The sequence below is a fragment of the Balaenoptera borealis genome, assembly GCF_965194805.1.
Source record: "Balaenoptera borealis genome assembly, chromosome: 9".
NCBI classification, from domain to species: Eukaryota; Metazoa; Chordata; class Mammalia; order Artiodactyla; family Balaenopteridae; genus Balaenoptera; species Balaenoptera borealis.
Genome location: NC_138873.1, coordinates 102,259,356 through 102,285,415, shown reverse-complemented (window position 1 = coordinate 102,285,415; position 26,060 = coordinate 102,259,356). Strand labels below are relative to the sequence as shown.

General features: G+C 37.2%; 1 protein-coding gene across 8 annotated transcripts in view; it reads right to left on the bottom strand.

Moving 5' to 3' along the window:
- PHF3 (PHD finger protein 3) overlaps window positions 1-26,060 on the bottom strand; it is a 106,613-nt gene that overhangs the window by 53,747 nt on the left and 26,806 nt on the right. For 3 of the 8 annotated variants that reach the window (XM_082404948.1, XM_082404952.1, XM_082404949.1), the window contains one exon: window positions 890-1,051. The exons of 3 other annotated variants lie outside the window; for them this stretch is intronic. In XM_082404948.1, coding sequence (XP_082261074.1) covers window positions 890-1,051 — 162 coding nt within the window. Of the gene's footprint in view, window positions 1-889; window positions 1,052-1,959; window positions 2,112-6,327; window positions 6,478-26,060 lie in introns of those variants that run through there. 2 more of the 8 variants (XM_082404951.1, XM_082404953.1) reach the window with 2 other exon arrangements.

Sequence of the window (26,060 nt, the reverse complement as noted above, 5' to 3'; positions counted from 1 at the left end):
GTAAACAGGAACTGCAATACAGAACAGAATCCTCAGAAGAATAGTAAAGAGAGCTCTCTGGACAACAGCCATGCATCTGACTTATACAGCGCTAACACGACAGCGCACACGGAAGATCAGAAGGCCCCCAGAGACACTTCCTCAATAAGATGAAAATGACAGAACACCTGATATGCTCAAATATCTTTAAGAAAGATTCAGACAACTGGCAGAGTAGTTGGGGTGGGTACCGATACGTACACTGAAAACTGTGTGTGCGAATGCATAAAACTATAAGCAAATGAACAACAAAATCAATTATTAAATCAGAAAGACAAAAAGCTGTATAGGAAAAGCGACTACAGTTCACTAAATGGATCATCACTAACAGCATATTGAGTCACAATAACATAAGTAATTACTACTGATCTTACAAAATTATGAATCAGAAAGATGAGAAAATGTTCTTTTGTGTGATGGGGGAACAAGAGGAGAAAGAACGCTAAATTCACCATCCAGAATGGGAAATCAATAAATACATACATCAGAATTAATCAAGTAGTGGCAACATACATGTGTTACTTAGAGACATGGAAGTAAATACCAAAAAATTAACAAAACCAGATGAAAGCGGTAATAGTAGTTTCCTCTGGGGAAAGGGAAATAAGTAGTAGGATGGCAAGTACTGGAAACTCATAGAACTAGTCAACTCTTTAAATTATGTGAATGTGTAATTTCAATAAAAATTTTAAAAAATCATATCAACAAATTGATACAATCTCAAAATTGATTATCAAAATGCTCAGATTAGCAAACACCAAGAAACTACTATCACTGCTCAGCAACTTTACAACCTATCACATCTGTCCCTACACTTGATTTTCTAGCTCGTCCTCTCTGGAAGGATTACCTTGTGCCATTAAACGAGGTGATTTTCTTGGTGATCTCACTGAATTTTCTTCTACTTTGTCCCTCAAATTCCTGTTAGGTAAAATCAGTTCTTCTTCATCAATGGTATCATTGCCACTTTCTTTTACAACTCCTTCATCCATAATATCGTCAAGACCAACAACTAGGAAAAAAAACAAAAATACAAGATTTTTTGAAAATATTGGTGATGTTAAGTATTTAAAGGTAGTACAGAAAACACTGTGAGACAGTTTAATGTAATACCAAGTAGTCCTGAAAATCTAGGTCTATTCCTAAAATGTGATAATGCCACTACCAAGCTCCCAGTTCAGTTTTACAAACTTCTACCGTATGAGGCAGCTAGTCAAAGAGAAGATTAGTTGTAATTCTTCTTGATTTGACTTCCACTATCACTCACTGTCACTTATCATTCACTGTACCTTTGTGAACATCATAAGCAGCTATACCTGGATACTTAATTATCCCAATTGGTTAAAGTAGTACAAAAAAGAGTAAATACCCTGAAAAGCTTGTGATTCTAGGTTCATGCTAGAACCAAAAGATTCTAGTTCTAACTGTAATCTATTCCTTGAAGACTTTATGCTACATGTGTGAAAGTAATGGAGATATACTCTTAAGTTGTAGCAAGCACACACACACACACGCACACACACAGAAATGAAAAACATAATGTAACTTCCCCTCCCCCAAATGCTAGGGAAAATAGGTGTTTAAATAGAACTATACAATTAAATTACCTTCCCCTAGTCAAAAGAGAGATAGAGTCATTCATTTAACAGCAGGGGAGGGGGCATGGAAAAGGATTGGGGAACACTGTATTTATATTATCAACAGGCTTATTTCTGTATGTAACAAATGTCACTTTAACTAGGTGACATACAGCAATTCTAAATGTGCAGTTGTATGAAATCTTGTAAAAAGAATGTGATTATTTAGATCATACGTCCTGGTTTCAAGTCTCTGCTAAAACATTTAAATAAAACCTGACTAAGTCCCTTAACCTCTCTAGTTTATCTCTTAAATGAGAATAACAATACCTGTCCTACCTACCTCACAGGGCTGTTGTGAGGATCAAGTGAGATGATGTATGAGAACTCACTCTGTAAACTTTAGAGCACTACACAAATGTTAGTTATTATCTTCATCCTAGGGGTTAGAAGGAACCTCAAGAAGTTATCTAGTCCTCATCTTTGTATCCAAGTAGAACTTCATTTAAGAGTTCAACAAGATAGTGGTCTACCCTAAAATTTAAAGAGAACAAAATTTTTTATAAATATACTTTCAAATGGTACAATCTTTTCGAAGAGCAATTTCACAACAAACAGAATCACAAAACTGCTTATATACTTTGACCAATATATTATAAAGTATAGACGAGAGAATAAATTATGAAAAAAAAAGTCTGGCTAGAAAACATAGTGTGATCCTTGTTAGTAACAGACAAATGAAATGTTGTGTAGGTACATTTAGACAAACAAAAATGATTAGCAGGAAATAGATGAAAATTATAACAACAGCTATTCTATAAAAGATAAGTATTCTTTTTTCCTATCTTGCATATTTCCTGCTATATGCATGGAATTCCTCTCAAAAACAGAGCCCATGCTTTTAATCACTAAGCTATAGGCACTAAAAGCTTAGAGAAGAAGAATGTGTCTTAGGAAAATTCATCAGGACTCATTTAAGATGTAATTGTGGGAAACAGGTGGGGAGTTCAGTTAGAAGGCTACTCCACCATGATGGAATACTTATGTTGCCACACATTCACACACATTCTCAAAGAATTTTTAACATTAGATTAATAGTTCCACCATGCTCATTTTAAAAAGCCAAAGTTATGCATTATATGCATTACAAGTATGCAGAGATAGAAATGGATGGGGGAAGGCAGCACAGTGTTATCAATGACCATCTAGTGGTTAGGTGGGGTAAGGAATTGGGGGTTTTTTAATCACTGTGACACTGTCTCTGTGTTTTCCACATTTTCTAAATAAACATGAGTTTTGTACTGTAATCAGGAGAGAAAGTAATAATTCAAAAAACAGTCCAGGAGAAAGGTAATTAAAATCTGACTAACAGTGTTCGCTGGCAGGGAGTAAAAAGGTGTGTTATGAACTTTAGGGCTATATTGCAAAGCAGAATCAACAGGATTTAGCGAAGCCAAATCCAAAGGTCAATTATTAGATTCTCTCTTGTTCCATTTCCTGGCAGCAGCTGACCCCTCGCCCCTTCCTGAATCCCTTCTCCTCACTTAACTTCTGAACAGCACACGCCCCTCCCTCACTAGCTACTTCTGCTCAACACCCTTTATGGAGCTCTTCTTGCAGATGCCACACAGGACAGGACTTCAGGATTCAGTACTCCCACCTATCCTTTATACGCACTCAACCCTCCCTAAATGATCTCATCCAGTCAATCTATACTCGCGTGACTCCCCGAAGTTATCTTCCCCAGCCCCAAGCTCACATCTGACCTCTGGAAGAGTGTAATTTGACATATCCACTAGGTTGTCTAACAGGTATCTCAAGGTTAACAAATAGAAAATAAACACTGATTCCACCCATTCCCCCTCCCCTCAGTAAAACTGTCCTCCTAAGATAGTCCCAGTAATGGAAACTCCATTCACCCAGCTGCTCAATCCTGAAGCTCTAGAACTATCCCCAACTCCCCTCTCCTCATATCCCACATCCAAGAGGTCAGCCCAACCTGCTAGCTCTACCTACAGAACACGTCACCCACCTGATCACCACTGATCACCTCCACAGCTCACATGCTACTCCACATCACCATCTTCTCCCATCAAAACTACTCGAGTCTCCTAGTGTCCCAGGTTCCTCTATGGCCACCTCCTACGCACACACATGCACACACACACACACACACAGTTTATTCTCCACACAGTCATAACTATACTTCAGAGTCTTCTAAAATATAAAGTTGTATCACGTTACCATTGTTCTGACGAGAGCCTCCAAACCCTTACGAACACACTTAGATGTATGTTAAAATCCTAGCCAGGGTCTCCAGGGTCCTAAGAAGGGCTTCCGCCACCAAATTCCCTGACTTCTCTCCTACCACTGACTGGCGGTGCTCCAGGCACACTGGGAAGCAAAAGGCCATCTCAGGGTCATTTCACTTGATCGTCCTCTGCCCGGAGCGCTCTCCTCCCAGACAGCCACATGGCTCACCCTCCCGCTTCATTCGGGTTTCACTCAAAATCGACCTTCTCACAGAAACCTTTCCTGAGGATCTTATCCAACACAGCATTCTCTCACCTTAGCATATTTCATCCTTTAAAATGTGTTTCACTATCCAATGAAACATCTAATTTTCCACTAGAATGTAATCTCTACAATCCAGGGACTTTGTCTCTTATTCACCACTGAAACTCCAGAACCCAGAATCATAACCTGGTATACAGTGGCTACTCCAGAAACACTTGCTGCATAAAAGAATTAGGGGAAACAAGGGACCTGGAAAATTTAAACTTTGATGATCGAGTGAGAAATGTTTCAATTAACTGAAAGAGAGAAGTTAGAAAAAACAAATTTGAAAGTAAGGTAATGACTTAACTTTTTGAATGTTAGTGACATGAAAAAAAAAAGAGCAGGCAAAAGAAGCATCAAAGTAACGCACCATCACAAAAGAAGGGTAAGGAGAATTCCAGGGATCAGGAAGATTAACTGCTATAGAGAGGACAAAGGAAGGAGAAAAATCCACTAATTTGAAACACAGAAGCAGAGGACCAGATGACAAGAGATGAATAAGTGAATAAGTGGAGAATGACAACAGCAGTTTCTCTTTCATTTATTTTTAAGAAATTTAAGGGTAAAAGAAAATGAGGACAATCGGCTGAAGGAAGTTAAAGGGATGAAAGATGATTTTTCTGTGTAAGTAAAAGGAACGGGGTGGGGGGGAAGGTGAGGTGGTAGAGTCCCCTTTACACAAAAGAGGGAGTGAGGGAAGGAGAAGGGAGAGAGTGGGCAAAGAGGGAAGAGGAGAGTGGGAACGGGAGGAGGGAAAAAGCAAGAGATCTGAGCATCTTCCACTGCTGGAGGTAACTTTGGAAGCTGAGTGACGCCTGAGGCCGAAGTATCTTAAAACCTCTTAAGTCAACAACCTACAATTCGAACACTTAAGACTGCATTTGAGACATTTCTCAGAAGTGAGATTTCCAAGAATGCAATCTTTTTTGTACTCCTGTTGCTCCTGGCAATATGTTTCCTTCATCTCAAAAAGTCACCCTGACATTAAATCAAGCTCTAACACTGTCTCCAACATTTCCAGGGCTCTCAAGCAGGTGTAGGCCCCCAACACCAAAGCAACTACTTAACCTAGCTATGCCTCAAATTCTTCTATAAAATGGAGATCATGCTAGCGGTCAGAGGGGTGCTGTGATGATTAAATTAGTGTGTGTAAAGGGCTTGGAACAGAACCTGGCACTTACAAAATGCTGACTTCTGTTCACAGTCTCCCCCATCATGGACCCCACCATCAAAATTTATGTATTCTTTTTCCCTTACTTTTTCCGTCAACTCCCCCCAGAACAAATCAACCATTAAAAAAAGTACCTGAAATTTCTTTCTTCTAATCCATTTATCTGATTAAAGTAATTCAGAGTACAGAATGAATTATCTCTGGCAAAACCCTCCCAATTAGGTATTTACGTTTTAAATCATTCAACTTCCACTGAGCTTAACTTTCTTAGTTTCCACTAAGAAAATGAATAGAAAGAAGTGAAGGAGAATCTGTGTTCTTTTCAAAACACTGCTTATTCTCAGGGACCTCCCACATCTGCCCCTCCCACAGCTACAAGCAAACTAAGATTCAGTATTTGATATCCAGTTTTTAAAAAGTGGCCAGTCCTACTCAACACATCCACTAAAAAGGGAATTGGGGTTATCAAAAAAAAAAAAAGCAATGGCCTGAATTATGTAGGAGGCAAGTGCAATAATGCGGGAAAACAATATTTTTTTCCTCCCTCCCACATTTCAGAATTAGGTGTCATTCCCATTTTGAAATTCTGGCACAAAATCTGTAATCATACTCAAAATCTCCTTGAGCCTGAATTTAGATCACATTAAAATTCCTCCCATCATCAGCCACAAATGGCCCTCCTTAAATCTGCTGAGTCAGGCCTATGTGAAGTCCTCCTGACACAAATACTACTTTATTCAAATCGAGACTATTTAATTCACACCTATCTTCTTGAAGAGAGGAGGTAAATGAGATGAAAAGAATAAAACGGAACTATTTACAGCTAAATTTATTGAATTTCTCACAACTGGGTTTAGTTTAAATCACCTTACTCCACACAAAAGGGAGAACCACAGTACAGCAGGGACTCTTCACACCTGGCGTGCCTTAACTCAGGCTGGCAGCGCAGAGGCCAAGTGCAACCGCTTCTAGGACGCTTACCTCCTCTACTATGAAACCTGGCACTAGATGTCAGACTTGAGAAAAAACCAAAGAGCATGATCTCCTTCCAGTGTCAGGACAACAGAGGTCAGGTGTGTACTTTACAGGGCCCGGACCTGAAGGAGAGTAAGAAGGCACACAAACACACCCCTGCAACACAGTCCCCACAGCTTCCGCCTCCACCACCGCAGGAGGCCACCACCCAGCGCATCCTTGGCCTCCCTTCAGGGAGCGTTCTTTCCTTTACGGATGATTCACACACCCTTCCAAAACAGGCCACGTCAGATACACACCATCAAGTTGTGTTATATACAATCAGTCATTTGTGGGTGAATTTATCATTTTAGATATTATGTTTCTAAGTTGAACAACACAAATAATGTTATCTTTTTTCCCTCTTAAATTTCTTCTTTACAACAAACTCTAAAACACAGGTTTACTGAGTCAAAGAAGGCAAATTTATAGATTTTACCATTTTTAATCTCATCACATGGCTTTCAAAAGAGTATAAACAATTTACAGTGCAAAAAGCTTCCCATTAAGTCTCAATTAAGAACTTACTAGCACTGAGTTTGAGATTTTTAAAAGAAACATGGTGACTAAGAAAGCTTGACATATATACTGCCTTTCTGTATTTCTTTAGCTTTGCCTACTCGCCTACTCAGGTCTTAATAAATGTGTTTCTCCCTCAATAATTTATATGAACTCTTCATGTAATATCTGTGTTACCTATTTGATGCAAGTATTTTCCCTCGCTTACCTTATTTTAGTATTATCTGGTGTCATTTTTTTTCTTCAGAATGCTGCCTTCAGTTACTCCAACACTATTAAATTATCCATCCTTTCTGCTGAAATTTAACACATTCTAAAGTCTTATATTTAAACATGCACAAACATTTCAACTTCTGTCAAACTCAATTCATACTTTGGGAAAAAACTGATTAGTATTTCACAGAAAGGGGGTTTCTATCAAACAAATCTAAAACAAAGACACTGGGTTAAATGACGTTAAAACAGTTTCTTCACTTCAGATCTTCAGAGCCTTCAATATGCTAAATAAAGGCATTTTATGAGGGGAAAAAACTGCACATGATGAAACTGTTTCCCAAGCCTTATATTCTCACACACACCAATAAAACATACACCAAAATGCTAATGATGGTTATTTCAGAAAGGATTTTTCCCTTCTTCTTTTTCACACTTTCTAATCCATCTCACATTAAAAATATTTTGTCAAAAACAATTTTCCCCCAAAATGTGTAATACATGTGTGAATGCCTAGAAAAAGAAGCTGGAAAGGTTTTCCATGCAGGGGGAAGTAGTATCATTGGTGCCACTTTTTAAAGCTTTCCTTTTTAAGTTATACATGCACATGGTTTTAAAGAGTTGTGTCTGGTTCTCAAAAAGACAACCCTCAGAATGGGAGAAAATATTGGCAAATGAAGCAACTGACAAAGGATTAATCTCCAAAATTTACAAGCAGCTCATGCAGCTCAATATCAAAAAAACAAACATCCCAATCCAAAAATGGGCAGAAGACCTAAATAGACATTTCTCCAAAGAAGATATACAGATGGCCAACAAACACATGAAAGAATGCTCAACATCACTAATCATTAGAGAAATGTAAATCAAAACTACAATGAGGTATCACCTCACACCAGTCAGAATGGCCATCACCAAAACATCTACAAACAATAAATCCTGGGGAGAGTGTGGAGAAAAGGGAACCCTCTTGCACTGTTGGTGGGAATGTAAATTGATACAGCCACTATGGAAAACAGTATGGAGGTTCCTTAGAAAACTAAAAATAGAACTACCACACGACCCAGCAATCCCACTACTGGGCATATACCCTGAGAAACCATAGTTCAAACAGAGACGTGTACCACAATGTTCACTGCAGCTCTATTTACAATATCCAGGACATGGAAGCAACCTAAGTGTCCATCGACAGATGAATGGATAAAGAAGATGTGGCACATATATACAATGGAATATTACTCAGCCATAAAAAGGAACGAAATTGAGTTATTTGTAGTGAGGTGGATGGATCTAGAGTCTGTCATACAGAGTGAAGTCAGAAAGAGAAAAACAAATACCGTATGCTAACACATATATATATGAAATTTAAAAAGAAAAAAATGAAGAACCTAGGGATAGGACAGGAATAAAGACACAGACATAGAGAATGGACTTGAGGACATGGGGAGGGGGAAGGGTAAGCTGGGACAAAGTGAGAGAGTGTCATGGACATATACACACTACCAAATGTAAAAGAGATAGCTAGTGGGAAGCAGCCACATAGCACAGGGACATAAGCTGGGTGCTTTGTGACCACCTAGAGGGGTGGGATACGGAGGGTGGGAGGGAGATGCAAGAGGGAGGAGATATGGGGATATATGTATACGTATAGCTGATTCACTTCATTATACAGCAGAAACTAACACAACATTGTAAAGCAATTATACTCCAATAAAGATGTTAAAAAAAAAGTAATAAAAAAAATAAGAGCACACTGCCAAAAAAAAAAAAAAAAGTTGTGTCTGGTTCTATGAAGTTTATTAAGAAAAACATTAATGCTCAGCACGCACGTCCCCCTCCACTTCCCCCACTGAACCTCAATTACTTCACTGGGAAAATGCAGACATTACCACCCTCCGCTGAAAGGTTTCTGTGAAAACTGAATAAACTATTGTAGTTTCCTACACAGTGCATGACGTGCAAACAATAAGATTGTAGCCATTATTATATCCTAGCAGATTTTTTTCAAACAATTTTCTATAGCCCTAAGTGCCCTTCATTTGACCCCTTCCCAACTGTCAAAATAATTTCTCTTATTGCCAACATGACTCTATCAGGCTACTATAAGAATGAGATGGTAATCATTCCCTAAATTTTTAACATTTTAATTCCATCCTAAAATACCGTAAGTTATGTACCTTTAAGGTAATTCCTTCAAAAATATTTATTGAGCACCTACTATGTGTCGCACACTGGCCTAGATTATTCCATATACCAGTGATACAGAATTCTGAAGACAAATGACCTGGTTTCTTATATATACATATATATATATATATATATATATATATATATATATATATATATAGTAAGGGGGTGGTATTTACATAGACTGAAATATATCAAAGTTACACAGCAACCAAATGAACAGATTGACCTATTTCAATTCCAATTCAAACTGTAAAAAGAAAACAATGAGTGGGAACTGGGTAAATAACTGAACGCTGACTGCATATTTGGAAATATTAAAAACTATCTTTAATTGTTTTAGGCAGGATAATATTAGTGTTGTTATTTTTTTTTAAATAAAGACTTCTTATATTTTGGAGATACATGCTGAAATATTTACAGATAAATGATATGATTTCTGGGCTATACTTCAAAATAATCTTGGTTGGGGGGAGGTAAGGAGAAGTGAGTGGGGTATAAATGAAAAAAGACCCACTATTAACTGTATGAGTAACAGGTAGATGAGGGTCATTATACAAGTCTCGCTGCTTTGTTTGATGTTTTCCATAAAATAGAAAAAATTTTAAAAACTGTTCCCATGAAGCTTCATTTTAACGAGGGTGAGACAAATACATAAGATACGCGGCATGTTAGCTGATAAGCCATAGGAACAAAAGGCAAGAGTAACAGGGAGTACAAAGAAGGGAACACAGGGTGGCCTGTAATTTTAAACCGAATGGCCAGGGAAAGCCAGGGGTACTGGTTCCAGCTGTCTCCTGCACAAGAGCTTCCAGGCCAAAAGAAAGGAGCTCGCTGTGCAGGCTGGAAGGAGTCTGGGGATGACAACGCTGAGGTGACTTCTCGGCCAAAGCTGAACAAGTCGAGGGAGTAGCTTTCTAGCTAGAAGGCACATCAAGTACCTAGACTCTGAGGCAGGAGTGTGCCTAGGATGGTGGAAGAACAGAATGGAGTCAGGTCTGTGAGGCCAGATTAGGGAAAAGGGGGAGAAGGGCAGATAAAAATAGAGAGGTAAGGCAGCAAACTAAAGTCATTCTTGCAGGCCATGAGGACTTTAGCTTTTGCCTTTGTGTGAAATGGAAAGTTACCAGAGTGCTGTGAACATAAGGGTGATAGGATCTAACTTTTAACAAGAATACTCTTGGTGCTCTTTTTAGAATAGATGGGAGAGAATCCTCAGGGGCAGAAGCAGGGAAGCCACTTCCAGGCTAACGCAATAATCCAGATGAGAAATGGTAACCGCTAAAACCACAGTGGCAGTGAAGAAAGTGAGACGTACAAGTTGCCAGATTCTGGATGTATTCTGAAAATAATACCAACAGGATCTGATCAACTGAATACAGAACGTGAAAGAGGGTACGTAAAGAATGACTTCAAAGTTTTCTGCTGAGCAACTCGAAAGAAGTTGCCATTTCTAGAGATGAGGGAGACTGTAGGCGTAAGTGGTACAAGGGGGACTGGGAGGTGGGGAAGCAGGTACCAAGAATTCAGTGTTAACGTCTACAAGCCTAGGACACCTGAGGTCACGAGAAGCTAGGAAAGAGGCCTGGGGCACACTGTTCCCCACAGCTTTCAGAAGGAACCAACCCTGCCGACACTGTGAACTTGGACTCTGGCCTCCGGACTGTGAGACAACACATTTCTGTTGTTAAGCTGAGGTGATTTGTTAGGGTGGCCCCAGGACACTGACATAGCACTGGTGCTCCTTCTATTTTTTTAAAATTTTATTGAAGTATAGTTGATTTACAAAAAAAAAAAAAAAAAAAAGACTTCAGTGTTAGACATTAAGCTTAAGATGCCCAAGAGACATCCAAAGAAGTAAACGCAGGGGTCTGGAGTATATGTATTTGGGAGCTGAATTATAAAGCATTTTTTAAGTCATAAAATTGTATAACATCACCATAGAAGTGAGTAGAAATAGAAAAGATGCCTAAAATCTGAACCCTGAGATACTCCGGTACCTAGAGGTCTGGAAGATGAAGAGGAGAATCAGAAGAAACTGAGAGGAAGAAGACAGCAAGGTGAGAGAATAACCGCGAGTGGCGAACCAAAGATCGAACCTGGCAGAGTGACACTGCCTGCAACCCAGTGCAGCTGGTGAGAGCAAAATCAGAATTTGGAGGAGAGATATTGGGGAAGAGAGCATTAAAATTTCTTCCAGGAGTTTGCTGTAAACAGAGCAAAAAGAACAGGGCAAGACAAATACACTGATGAATAAATATAAAACATGATGTGTGGTTATTAATACTGAAATTCAATTGTAAGGACTTTGACAGAGACTCAGACTTCTTTTCAATTCTATCAAGCACAGAGAAAAAGTAGAGTAGATATCACATCATGGTAACTACAAACCATATCCATGAAAAACAGAGAATAGAAACCTAATCAGAAAACATGAAAATCTAATTTCATAAATACCTAAATAACTGATTTCATAAATATCTCAATATGTACCTAAATATAGGATATAAGGGCAAAAAATGTACCTAAGTTGTTTTTTTTTAATTACCAGGCAACATTTATTATGAAATTAAGGAAAATATCAAAATGTACATAACAAATTTTCAGTTGAATTAGCTCCGCTCCGTATTTCTAAAAACAAGCAGAGAGAGGAGGGGCACTTGGCCACCCAACAGCCAATTCTGGAAAACTTACAGTGACCAGGTAAACACCATTAATAAAAACTTGAGTGTTTAGGGGGTACTGTGGATTATTTTAGTTGCTTAAGGATTTGCTTCTTGGTTGTTTAAATCCTTTTTTTATCTCTTAGGGTTTCTTCTCTTCCGGTGGGATAGTATATAGGGAAATCGTTGTCTTACAGTTCATTTACACAGTCTACCAACTACAGACTCAACTTGGGTGAAAAACTAAACATGAATGTATTCCTATAAATACAACCCGAGGTGATACTACAGTTGACCCTTGAATAACATGCGTTTGAACTGTGAGGGTCCACTTATACACAGATTTTTTTTCATAGTAAATACTCAGCATCACATGATTCATTGCTGGCTGAATCTGTGGACATGAAACCACAGATATGGTGGAACTGTGGACAGGAAGGTACCTCTGATATGGAAGGCAGACTGTAAGTTATACTCAGATTTTTGACTGCGCTGAGGGCTGGCATCCCTAACTCCACACTGTTTAAGGGTCAACTGTAGAACTATTTATTAACATTGGATTACTTTAATCTGACAAAAGACTGACTCATCAACACTTAAATTAATGTATACTTTTCATTTGCTCTTTCTCTACTGGGAGTGTACTTCCCTTACCCAGGAACCCAGGATCTTCAAAAGGCTGGCCACTACATGGGTCTAAACATGTTGCTACTCTTGTGTCACCTCCACACATAGACTTGCCCTGACCAGCCCAACTCAAATAGACGGTCTTGGCCACCAAACAACCAACCAGATAGTCTTTATCACCTTACATTCTACTTGGAAGCTCCAGGAGGACAGGAACTTTGTCTCAAACACAACTGTATCCTCCAGCATTGGCATATGATGGGTACGCAACAAGTGTTTGTTAAATGAACAAGCACTACCAACCACTTTTCACCAAAGCAAATCATTATACCTCACAACTGTGGGATCATGCGGTAAGCTGCTGATGCCTGCGATGCTATGTAATGAGAATGTTACCATAAAACAGGAATTGGTTGAAAAAAACGTGACTAACCCTCTTACAATATGGATCTTACCATTATTTATTGAGTTTCACATTGCAATGAACCAGATCCCAACTAGGCACTTTATTTCATAACATTTTGTTTGCTTTTACCCAGACAAACAAGGCCAAGCAAAAAGTTCTTAAAGGATTAAATATTTTTCAGTAGGTAAGACTGAAACAATTAACAATCTTAATCTTAAGCCTAGGACAAGACTTTTAATGATATTATACACAACATTAAATAGAATATAAACTCCACGAGGGCAGGAATTTGTCATTGCTTTCTGATATATCTGTAACTCCTATAACAGCAGCTGGAACATACAGTGAGTATTCAGTCCTAAGCACAGCTTGGATGAAAAATGTGTGAATGTATACAAAAATTCAAGGTTCCCAAATTTTTATCTCAAGAGATTAGAACCACGTTGTTAAATTGGACTCCAATCAGGAAGTTACCATTAGTAAACAAAAGAAACAGAATAACAAACCTCTACTCCATATCACAGTAGTGTTGACTGACCCCTTGCAGAACTCAGAGTAAGAATGCTAATAGTTTTTAAAAACCACAGATTAGAAGGAAATATCCCAACATGAAACAACCAAACAGAAAAGCTACCCGCTCAGAAAGATACAATTAGTAATGCGTCAGAACTAAAGCCTCTTTACAACAGATAAAAGTCTCTACCTAAAAGGAACTTTGATGAAGTACATTAAATTGAGATTGAAAACATAACCTTAATTGCATCAAAAAGAATAAAATACCTAGCAATAAATTTAACAAAGGATGTGAATGATCTGTACAATGAAAACTCTAAGACACTGATGAAAGAAACTGAAGACACAAGTAAGTGGAAAGATATTCCATGCTCATGAATTGGAAGAATTAATGCTGTTAAAATATCTAACATACCCAAAACAACCTATAGATTTAATGCAGTCCCTAACAAAATTCCAATGGATTTTTCACAGAAATAGAAGAAACAATCCTGAAATTTGTATGGAACCGCAAAAGACCCTGAATAGCCAAAGCAATCTTAAGAAAGAAGAACAAAGCTGGAGGCATCACACTCCCTGATTTCAAACTATACTACAAAGCTATAACCATCAAAATAGACACATTGATCAAAGGAAGAGAATAGAGAGCCCAGAGACAAATCCACACATATATGGTCATTAATTTATGACAATAGAGCCAAGAATATACAATCAGGGTAGTCTCTTCAATAAATGGTGTTGGGAAAACTGGATAGCTACATGTAAAATAATGAAACTAGGGCTTCCTTGGTGGCGCAGTGTTTGAGAGTCCACCTGCCAATTCAGGGGACACAGGTTTGAGCGCTGGTCTGGGAAGACCCCACATGCCATGGAGCAACTGGGCCCATGTGCCACAACTGCTGAGCCCACATGGCACGACTGCTGAGACCCGCAGGCCTAGAGCCCATGCTCCACAGCGGGAGAGGCCACTGCAATGAGAGGCCTGTGCACTGCGGCAAGGAGTGGCCCCTGCTCACTGCAACTGGAGAGAGCCCACACACAGCAATGAAGACCCAACACAGCCAAAAATAAATTAATTAATTAAAAAAAAAAAAAAGAATGAAACTAGACCACCATCTTACACCATACACAAAAATCAACACAAAATGAATTAAAGACATGAACATAAGACATGAAACCATAAAACTCCTAGAAGAAAACAGAGAGAGTAAGCTCCTTGATATTGGTTTTGGCAATAATTTTTTGGATTTGACACCAAAAGCAAAGGCAACAAAAGCAAAAATAAACAAGTGTGACTACCTCAAACTAAAAAGCTTCTGCACAACAAAGGAAACCATCAAGAAAATGAAAAGGCAACCTACAGAATTGGAGGAAATATTTGCATATCATATAGCTGATATGAGGTTAATATAGAAAATATATAAAAACACACAACTCAACAGAAAAACAAACAATCCAATTAAAAAATGGGCGAGAATTGAACATTTTTCCAAAGAAGACATACAAATAAATGGCCAACAAGTATATGAAAAGGTGCTCAACAATCCCTAATCATCTGGAAATGCAAATCAAAACCACAATGAAATATCACCTCATGCCTGTCAGAATGGTTATCTTCAAAAAAACAAGAGAAACAAGTGCTGGCAAGGATGTGGAGAAAGAGAGCCCTTGCACACTGCTGGAAGGAATGTAAATTGCTGCAATAGCTATGGAAAACAGTATGGAAGTTCCTCAAAATATTAAAAATAGAACTATCATAGGATCCAGCAATTTCACTCCTGGGTGTATATCCAAAGGAGGTGAAAACAGGATATTGGAGAGATATCTGCACTCCCATGTTCACTGCAGCATTAGTTACAACAGTCAAGATATGGAAACAACCTAGTCCATCCCTGGCTGACTAGATAAAGATGTGGTATATATAAATGGAATACTACTGTCATGAGAAAGAAAAAATCCTGCCATTTGGGATTACATGGATGGACCCTAAGGGCATTATGGTAAGTGAAATAATCCAGACAGAGAAAAAAACAAATACTACATGGCTATCACTTATATGTGGAATCTAAAAAAAAGTCAAACTTAGAGAAAAAGAGTAAAAGGTAGTTTCCAGGGGGAAATAAGGAGAGGCTGAGGTTGGTAAAAGCTTACAAACTTGCAGCTATAAAATGAATAAGGTCTGAGGAGCTCATGTAAAAACATGGCGACTATAGTTGATACCACTGCACAGTATAACTGAAATTTGCAACAAGAATAGAACTTAAATGTTCTTACTACACACATACATAAAGATAAATATATGAGATGAAGGATATATTAATTAACTAGATGGGGGGAATCCATTCACAATGTATATCAAATCACCATGATATACACTTTAAATATCGTATAACTTTATATGTCACTTATAATGCAAAACTGAAAATTTTAAAAACCTGATAGAAAAAGCATCAACAAAGCAATAAATTTAGAACACATAAGAGAATTGTAAGAACTTGAAGATTACAAGAAGAGAATTCTAATAAACAAACATACTGGATAAACTTTGAATATACCTAGGTAAGAGCCTTAATGAGTAAAAAATGAATTAATATTTTATGTATTTAGTCTATATCAACTATATATAGCAAAATTTATCTTGTTCCATTCCACAATGTAGGTTTATAAGTCAGTAAATACTTTCTGTTATCTTCAATAGTCTCTCTGGGTTCCTATGAGCAGTAATGGACCGGGTGATCCCTTACCAAGTTCATTTTAGCTAACATTTTAATTCTAGAGCCCTTCCTAAAGAAAATCAAGTAAATAGCAGCCCTCAGAGAAAAACTAATTTAATAAAATTTATTCCCGCCATGTGTTACACATGCACACACCATAATTCAAGCACACACCATAATTCAAAAGCATGTACGTTAATTTTATTTCACATTTCTCTAATTATCTCAGTTTCCTGGCCTCTCAATTAGATGGACGAAATTATATCAGATGTTTGAGAAAGATACACTATTAGGTCTAAAGATATTATTATTAAAAAAAGAGAAAGAAACCATTTAAAAAAATTTTTCCAAGTGTATTTGTCTCAGGTCCAATTAATGTAGGGACCAAAAGACCTAATACTAAAACAGTACCTAAGGATATCACTAATAATGAATAATAATTTATTTCCTAAGATAATTTAATCAACAGTTAAAAGTTAAATTATGTTAATTATATTGTTTTTAAAAAGGAAGAGATTTCTAATTAATATATTTTAGAAAATAACCCATCCAAAATGGTTAGAATAAAAAATGGTTTTAAAACTGTGTTCCTTGGGAAATTTTTTTATATGAAATAACTATTTTCCTGAAATGTCACATGAATATTTTCATATTAAAGACAACACAGCTTGCCCATTAGTCAAAGTCATTTGTTTGACAATTTTCCTGTGACCAGTGTGTTATCAAACTTGACTTAAAGCACTTCTATCAATGTTAAACCTTAAACCCAGAAAAGAATTTTCTACCAAACCAATCAACAGATCAGCGACCAAACTGACATCAGATGTACTTTTTGTGAAGTTGCATATCAGGAAATCTTTCATAAAGGAACGGTACAGGTGACCCTTGAACAACTCGGGGGTTAGGGGTGGCGGCCTTCCATGCAGCCGAAAATCCATGCATAACTTATGGTCAGCCACCCACCATTCTGTATGAGTGAGTCGTGCAGCACTACAGTATTTACTATGGAAAAAAAATCCACATGTAAGTGGACCCCCATACTTCAAACCCGTGTTGTTCAAGGGTCAACTGTAATTATACACATAAAACAGGAAATTATGGTTCTGAAGCCAAAATTAAAATATTTAACCTAAGAATGAGGAAAAAAAATCAGTAAGTACTTTAAGAAGCACTCTGCCTCTGCAACAATGGCAGTGTACATAATTCTCCCTATTAGAACTTACACAGTTGGACATCAACACACATTCATTGTATCTGGGATGAAAAATAAAAAGGAGTGTAACAAAACGTATTTTTAAAATCTAAGAACTCATTATGACAACCTAAAAAGAAAAAAATAATTTGCCACTTCAGGCAATTAATGTGATCATTTTACCAACTCTTACTCTGGTAATTCATAACCAAATGTTAATTCCTTCCCTTTAATCTGCCTCTTCAGTCAGAACTGTAGTTTAGAGCAGGGGTCCCCAACCCCTGTTAGGAACCGGTCCGCACAGCAAGAGGTGAGCAGCGAGCAGGTGAAGCTTCATCTGTATTTACAGCCGCTCTCCATCGTTCTCATTACCGCCTGAGCTCCACCTCCTGTCAGATCAGCAGTGGCATTAGATTCTCATAGGAGCGTGAACCCTACTGTGAACTGCACATGTGAAGGATCTAGCTTGTGCGCTTCTTATGAAAATCTAATGCCTGATGAACTGAGGTGGAGCTGAGGCGGTGACGCTAGCGCTGGGGAGTGGCTGCAAATACAGATTCTCGTTAGAGAGGTTTGACTGCACAGAGACCATAATAAATCAACTGCTTGCAGACTCGTATCAAAACCCTATCACGCTGCACCTTACAGAGTAGACTGGACATACGCAACACACTTTGGGTATCACTGTCTCCCATCACCCCTAGATGGGACCATCTAGTTGCTACAACTGATTCCACCAAGTATCATCAAGGGATGCACAAAACCATTAAAGGCTAATGAGGAACAAAATATTCCCATGTTGCAGTTATACCCCTACAAATTACCTAATAACTCAAGTATTTAGGAAGGAGAGCTTTCGCTGCTGCCACCTTAATCCAGCAATCAAATCTATCATCAAAACCAGTGTAAGACTCCTAACATGATATAACATTAACTACAGAGCTTCACCCATGAAGGAGTCTTGCCAAAATATGTTTAACCCGAATCTAATCAAGCTTATTTTAAACCTAACTTCCAATTTACAGGAAATTAAAGAAATAGAGGAATAAGCCAAAGGACACCAAACACACAAAAAAAATTAAAATCTAAAACTTGGGACAATCCTAAGAGACATTTGGTTTTATCTCTTCAAAAAGTCAGTATCATTGGAAAAGGGTGTGAGAGGCCTCAGAAATATAACTAAAGACAATACAAGGTCCTTGATTGCATCTTGATTTGAAAAAATCAAGTGAAAATGATATTTTGGGGACAAATGGCAAATTTGAATATGGACAGATATTAGATTTTAGGAAACTATTTGTTACGTGTGATTATGGCATTGCTAAGTAGAAATCCTTTGTTTGGAGATGCATGATGAAGTTAAACTAATTGGGTGGAAGAACTGGCAAACTGATAAATGGATGCAGCAAATACAGCAAAATATTAACAGGTGAATCTTGCTGATGGGTAAATGTGTGTATACTCTACCTTTCTTTGTTCCAGTATGTTTTAAGTTTTCAAAATACAAAATTAAACTTTTAGCGGAAAAAAAAAGGCCAATATAGAAGTTTATCCTTAATCAGGTATCTAAACAGCATATAATATAAATGATTTACAATCCACGTTGTTCCAAGACAGATTTAAAGTGGCCTTTAAAAACATATACAGATTGGTTCAAGATGGTGAAGTAGAAGGGCATGCTCTCACTCCCTCTTGCGAGAGCACCGGTATCACAACTGCTGAACAATCATCAACAAGAAGACACTGGAACTCACCAAAAAAGATACCCCACATCCAAAGACAAAGGAGAAGCCACAATGAGATGGTAGAAACAAAGAAATCAAAGAGGAAATCAAAAAATACCTAGAGACAAGTAACAATGAAAACACAATGATCCAAAACCTATGGGATGCAGCAAAAGCAGTTGTAAGAGGCAAGTTTATAGCAATACAAGCCTACCTCAAGAAAGAAGAAAAATCTCAAATAAACAATCTAACCTTACACCTTAAGAAACCAGAGAAAGAAGAACAAACAAAACCCAAAGTTAGTAGAAGGAAAGAAATCATAAAGATTAGACGAGAAATAAATGAAATAGAAACAAAGAAAACAATAGCAAAGATCAATAAAACTAAAAGCTGGTTCTTTGAGAAGATAAACAAAATTGATAAACCATTAGCTACACTCATCAAGAAAAAGAGGGAGAGGACTCAAATCAATAAAATTAGAAATGATAAAGGAGAAGTTACAACAGACACCGCAGAAATACAAAGCATCCTAAGAGACTACTACAAGCATCTCTATGCCAATAAAATGGACAACCTGGAAGAAATGGACAAATTCTTAGAAAAGCACAACCGTCCAAGACTGAACCAGGAAGAAACAGAAAACATGAACAGACCAATCACAAGCACTGAAATTGAAACTGTGATTAAAAATCTTCCAACAAACAGAAGTCCAGGACCAGATGGCTTCACAGGTAAATTATATCAAACATTTAGAGAAGAGCTAACATCCATCCTTCTCAAAATCTTCCCAAAAAATGCAGAGGAAGGAACACTCCCAAACTCATTCTATGAGGCCACCATCACCCTGATACCAAAACCAGACAAAGATACTACCAAAAAAGAAAACTACAGACCAATATCACTGATGAATATAGATGCAAAAATCCTCAACAAAATACTAGCAAACAGAATCCAACAACACATTAAAAGGATCACACACCATGATCAAGTGGGGTATATCCCAGGAATACAAGGATTCTTCAATATATGCAAATCAATCAATGTGATACACCATATTAACAAATTCAAGGAGAAAAACCATATGATCATCTCAATAGATGCAGAAAAAGCTTTCGACAAAATTCAACACTCATTTATGATTAAAACCCTCCAGAAATAGGCATAGAGGGAACTTACCTCAACATAATAAAGGCCATATATGACAAACCCACAGCCAACATTGTCCTCAATGGTGAAAAACTGAAACCATTTCCACTAAGATCAGGAACAAGACAAGGTTGCCCACTCTCACCACTATTATTCAACATAGTTTTGGAAGTGTTAGCCACAGCAATCAGAGAAAAAAACAAATAAAAGGAATCCAAATCAGAAAAGAAGAAGTAAAACTGTCACTGTTTGCAGATGACATGATACTATGCATAGAGAATATTAAAGATGCCTGCAGAAAACTACTACAGCTAATCAATGAATTTTGTAAAGCTGCAGGATACGAAATTAATGCACAGAAATCTCTTACATTCCTATACACAAATTATGAAAAATCTGAAAGAGAAATTAAGGAAACACTCCCATTTACCACTGCAACAAAAAGAATAAAATACCTTGGAATAAACCTACTGAGGGAGACTAAAGACCTGTATGCAGAAAACTATAAGACACTGATGAAAGAAATTAAAGATGATACAGAGAGATATACCATGTTCTTGGATTGGAAGAATCAATATTGTGAAAATGACTGTACTATTCAAAGCCACCTACAGATTCAATGCAATGCCTGTCAAATTACCAATGGCACTCTTTACAGAACTAGAACAAAAAATCTTAAAATCTGTATGGCGACACAAAAGACCCAAAATAGCCAAAGCAGTCTTGAGGGAAAAAAACTGGAGGAATCAGACTCCCTGACTTCAGACTATACTACAAAGCTACAGTAATCAAGACAATATGGTACTGGCACAAAAACAGAAACAAAGATCAATGGAACAGGATAGAAAGCCCAGAGGTAAACCCACGCACCTATGGTCAACTAATCTAGGACAAAGAAGGCAAGGATATACAACGGAGAAAAGACAGCCTCTTCAATAAGTGGTGCTGGGAAAACTGCACAGCTACATGTAAAAGAATGAAATTAGAACACTCCCTAACACCATACACAACAATATACTCAAAATGGATTAGAGACCTAAATGTAAGACTGGACACTATAAAACTCTTAGAGGAAAACACAGGCAGAACACTCTGTGACATAACTCACAGCAAGATCTTTTTTGATCCACCTCCTAGAGTAATGGAAATAAAAACAAAAATAAACAGATGGGACCTAATGAAACTTAAAACCTTTTGCAAAGCAAACTACAAAGACGAAAAGACAACCCTCAGAATGGGAGAAAATATTTACAAATGAATCAACGGACAAAGGATTAATTTCCAAAATATATAAACAGCTCATGCAGCTCAATATTAAAAAAAACAAACCACCCAATCCAAAAATGGGCAGAAGACCTGAATAGACATTTCTCCAAAGAAGATATACAGATGGCCAAGAAGCACATGAAAAGCTGCTCAACATCACTAATTATTAGAGAAATGCAAATCAAAACTACAGTGAGGTTATCACCTCACACCAGTTAGAATGGGCATCATCAGAAAATCTACAAACAACAAATGCTGGAGAGGGTGTAGAGAAAAGGGAACCCTCTTTCACTGTTGGTGGGAATGTAAACTGATACAGCCACTATGGAGAACAGTATGGACGTTCCTTAAAAAACTAAAAATAGAACTACCATATGACCCGGCAATCCCACTACTGGGCATATACCCAGAGAAAACCATAATTCAAAAAGACATATGCACCCCAATGTTCACTGCAGCACTATTTACAATAGCCAGGACGTGGAAGCAACCTAAATGCCCATCGACAGACGAATGGGTAAAGAAGATGTGGTACATATATACAATGGAATACTGCTCAGCCATAAAAAGGAACGAAATTGGGTCATTTGTAGAGACGTGGATGGATCTAGAGACTGTCATACTGAGTGAAGTGAGTCAGAAAAAGAAAAACAAATATATTAACGCCACGTATGTGGAACCTAGAAAAATGGTACAGATGAACCGGTTTGCAGGGCAGAAATAGAGACACAGATGTAGAGAACAAACGTATGGACAGCAAAGGGGGGAAAGCAGCAGGGGGATGGGGGCGGTGGGATGAATTTGGAGATTGGGATTGATATGTATACACTAATGTGTATAAAATAACTAATAAGAAACTGCTGTATAAAAAAATTAATTAAATTAAAAAAAAAACTGAATACATGACTACCACAGGAACGTTAATGGCAAAATGGTTAATGAGAACTGTCAATTGGAGGAGCATTTAAGATGGGTCACTATTACAGTAACTGAGAATTACAGGAAACTTGAAAGGCCTGGAATCTTATAACTCATATAAAAAAAACTTGATAGAGGTTTTCCTAGATTTGATAACAATCTTAAAAATTTATATCATGTTTCAACAGTGAACTGTACAGCTGCAAGAAGTTTTCTGAACCATCAACAAAAATCCAGATTTTAATACTGCCATATTCCTGTAACTCTTAACATTGTTAGTGATAAAAAAAAATCCTCTCTCACAAAGTCTTCAGTTGGTCTAAGTTCAAAGCCATGGTTACCTTTACTATTGAGATTTTATAACACAAAAGTTGTATACAGGTTAAATTAGTCCATTTTTAATTACCCATCCTTTAATGAGCATTATATTCCACATGGGAGTCATGTTTGATAAACTCCCAGCTATACAGTTACCCTCAGACACACACTGATGCAGCCACACATGTCTTTTTGAGAGTAGGTTCATCATAATGGTGCAGAATAACTTCAGTTTGCTTCAAACACAGATGTGTCTTTAACCTCTGTGATAATATATACCCTGCATTTAAACAGTAGCTCTTAAATAAGCAGTGATAGATAGCACAGTGATTGTAAAACTGAAGAAACAACTTGAATTACTTACTTCAATGCTGTTATTCTTAGTGCAAATCAATCTCTCATCTTTGCAGAGTTTACTTACTGGAACCAATGTTTCATGTGTTTTTTCCACATGTTAAAGAACATAGTAATGTTCCTAAAAATATTAATCCATTACTTTTGTCCTTTTTGTACTGTAATGTATATTGTGGTTTTTAATATTTTTTTGTCATGGGTATGTTAAGTCTAAGAAAAGAAAATTTCAGTGAAAAAAAATAAATAAACCAAATGTCAATTTACCATGCTAAAGACAAGACTGAATATTCTCTCTCTCTCTTCTCTGTATAGAAAAATGATTATACAAAATGTAATATGACGAGGTAATCAAAGAGGATGCACCCTCCCCCCCCCCAAAAAAGCATTATAGAGATGTGTCAGGCAATTAACAAAAATAATTTTATTATTTTTCTGGATTTTGTAATGGTTGTGGTATTTGAAAGCTTCTTAAAATTTGCGTTTTATTTCTTTTTTCATTCTAAATAAATATTTACTTTCAAACCAAAAAATAAAATAAAAAATAAAGAGATAAAAAATATAAGGTAATATTTTAAAAGAAAAAAAGGAAGAAAAAGCAAAAGAAAAATACAGGTAAGAAACTAAGGTGAAGTCAAGGATGATGTCAGTACCCAGAATGAGTTACAAATATTTACATTTTAGTAGGAGTTCCCTGATTCTAATGAAGCTTAAAAGTCAAAGTTTGTCAGGCACTTAGCAAAACACTTCAGGGGAAAAAATAGTCACTATACATTTAAAAAGTACTGCCTCTAAGTAAAATACTTTACCATTTCAACAGACACCCATATAGCAGCTTTCATTAGACTTTAAGTATACATTAAGCCAGTGGTCTCCTAAGGATGTGACTATACCTAAAGGGATGCATACACAATCAATCTGTGACCAGGAAGAAAATATTACTATGTATATTAACTGTTACCTAAAAACTAAAAAGAAATTAAACTTTACCAATAGTTAATCAAACTGACACTAGTAATCTCTGCCGTATTCATGTCAGTCACAATTATCTAAAGAGAAAGATCTGAGAGAAGAGTGAGAATTTCATAAAATGGAGGAGTTGACACCTTTAATGGCATTTGTTTGCCTTCAACATTTTGCAGTGTTTCAGGATGTCATCAATGTAGCTTTTTATTTATATTTTTTAAAAAACTTTATAAACAGTAGATTGCTTACAGTAATGAAATGGGAAATGACTATTAAAATCTTTATACCACACAGAGGTTCTCCATTAACTCACAGCAAAGTCCTGAAAAACTGTTTTACCTCAGAGTGAGTTATACATCTTTCTTTCACACAAAGTGAGACAAATACTTTACAAATGAGACAAGTGCTACAAATATACTGCCTTTTTTATTATAAAGCAGCTGTAAATGATAAGTTATATGAAAAAATAAGCACCTTAGTCTGTCCCTTCTAGATGAAAGTGACATTTTAGGAATGAGTCAGAAAATAATTGCTTTTCTAAAAGAAACTTCAGCTAAGCAAATGCCCGTTTAAAAATGTTTCCATCATTATATAATTTGTGACTAAAAACGAAATGTGGCACCTGTGAAAACTTTTATCTGGACACTTCAATAAACTCAACTTAGAATCCGATGTATAAAAGATTTTATCAGAATGACAAAGTGAAATTCTCAAAAATATATTCAATCATACTGCACTCCAAAAAAGTTCTTGTACAATTGATAATTCTAATTAATTTTAAAGTAGAAATATCATTTATGATATCTATAGCTCATTTAAAATATCTACTGTATGTGTTATATAATGGACATTAATATATTAGTAAAGTAGGACAAGTATATAAACACACATGCAAGTATGAATGAGTACTCAAAAATGTCTTACTGATAAACACGTACAGTCAAAAGGTTTGGACACCATTCCCTCAATGAAATGAAGCCTCTGATATACAAATAGTAATTCTGACACCCACCCCCTCTTTGGGCTGAAACAACACAAGAATTCATTCTCCCTCTAAAATTTCTGATATGAGCAGATGATCATGATCTATGAACAAAGACCTAAATTTTACAAACTAAGATCTAAGTTCCATTAGTTAGGAGTGAAAAATACTCAGCCTAGAAAAATCTTTGACAAGTGAAGCAGGCTCACCTCTAAACAGGCCAAGTATTCAAACCCAGGTTGACCTGTGAGCTGGGACAGGCCTACCAAGAAAAAGGTCCTCATCTCAGCATCCCCACACAGTGAACTAAAAAAACTGTGCCTGAGCCAGCTGGCTAGCAGCTGCCCAATGTCCATTCAGCCATCCTTCCTCATTCACTAGAATTCCTGTTATTTCACATGGTCATCCAAATTAAGACTACACTTTTCAATCTACCTTACTGCCAGATGTGGCCAATGTCTAAGTAACGACCACCAGAATTAAAGGACGAATGGTACGTGCAACTCTCAGAAGATGATCATAAAGAAAGGGGACATACCTTCCCCTTCCCTTTTCTCTTGTACTGGCTAGACTCCAACTTGATAGCTGGAAGAGCCATCTGAAACTATGAGGTGAATCTGGAGATAGGGATCATACTTGGTAGTGCAAGGAAGAGGGAACTTAGGTCCCTGACATTGTGGAGCCCCAAACCAGCTCTCAATCACTTTCTTCTGAGCTATTACATGATAAAATGAAATTTTTTTTTCTCAAACTTCAGAAGACGTATTTATCTTACCAAACACACGTGGGGTGCTTAACTCTATGCCAGTATGCCAGACGGAGGTGGGATGAGAATGCATGCAGATTTATTAGAGTGCTCTTGGGAGGGACATCTGTGGGAGGGAGGGAGGGAGGGAGCAGAGTTGGAGTGAGGGAAAGGTTGAGATGTGGTGCAGCGGCAACAGAGGCCTCAACTCGGCCAACCCTTCGGGAGCTCGGAAGCTGGGGCGAATCTT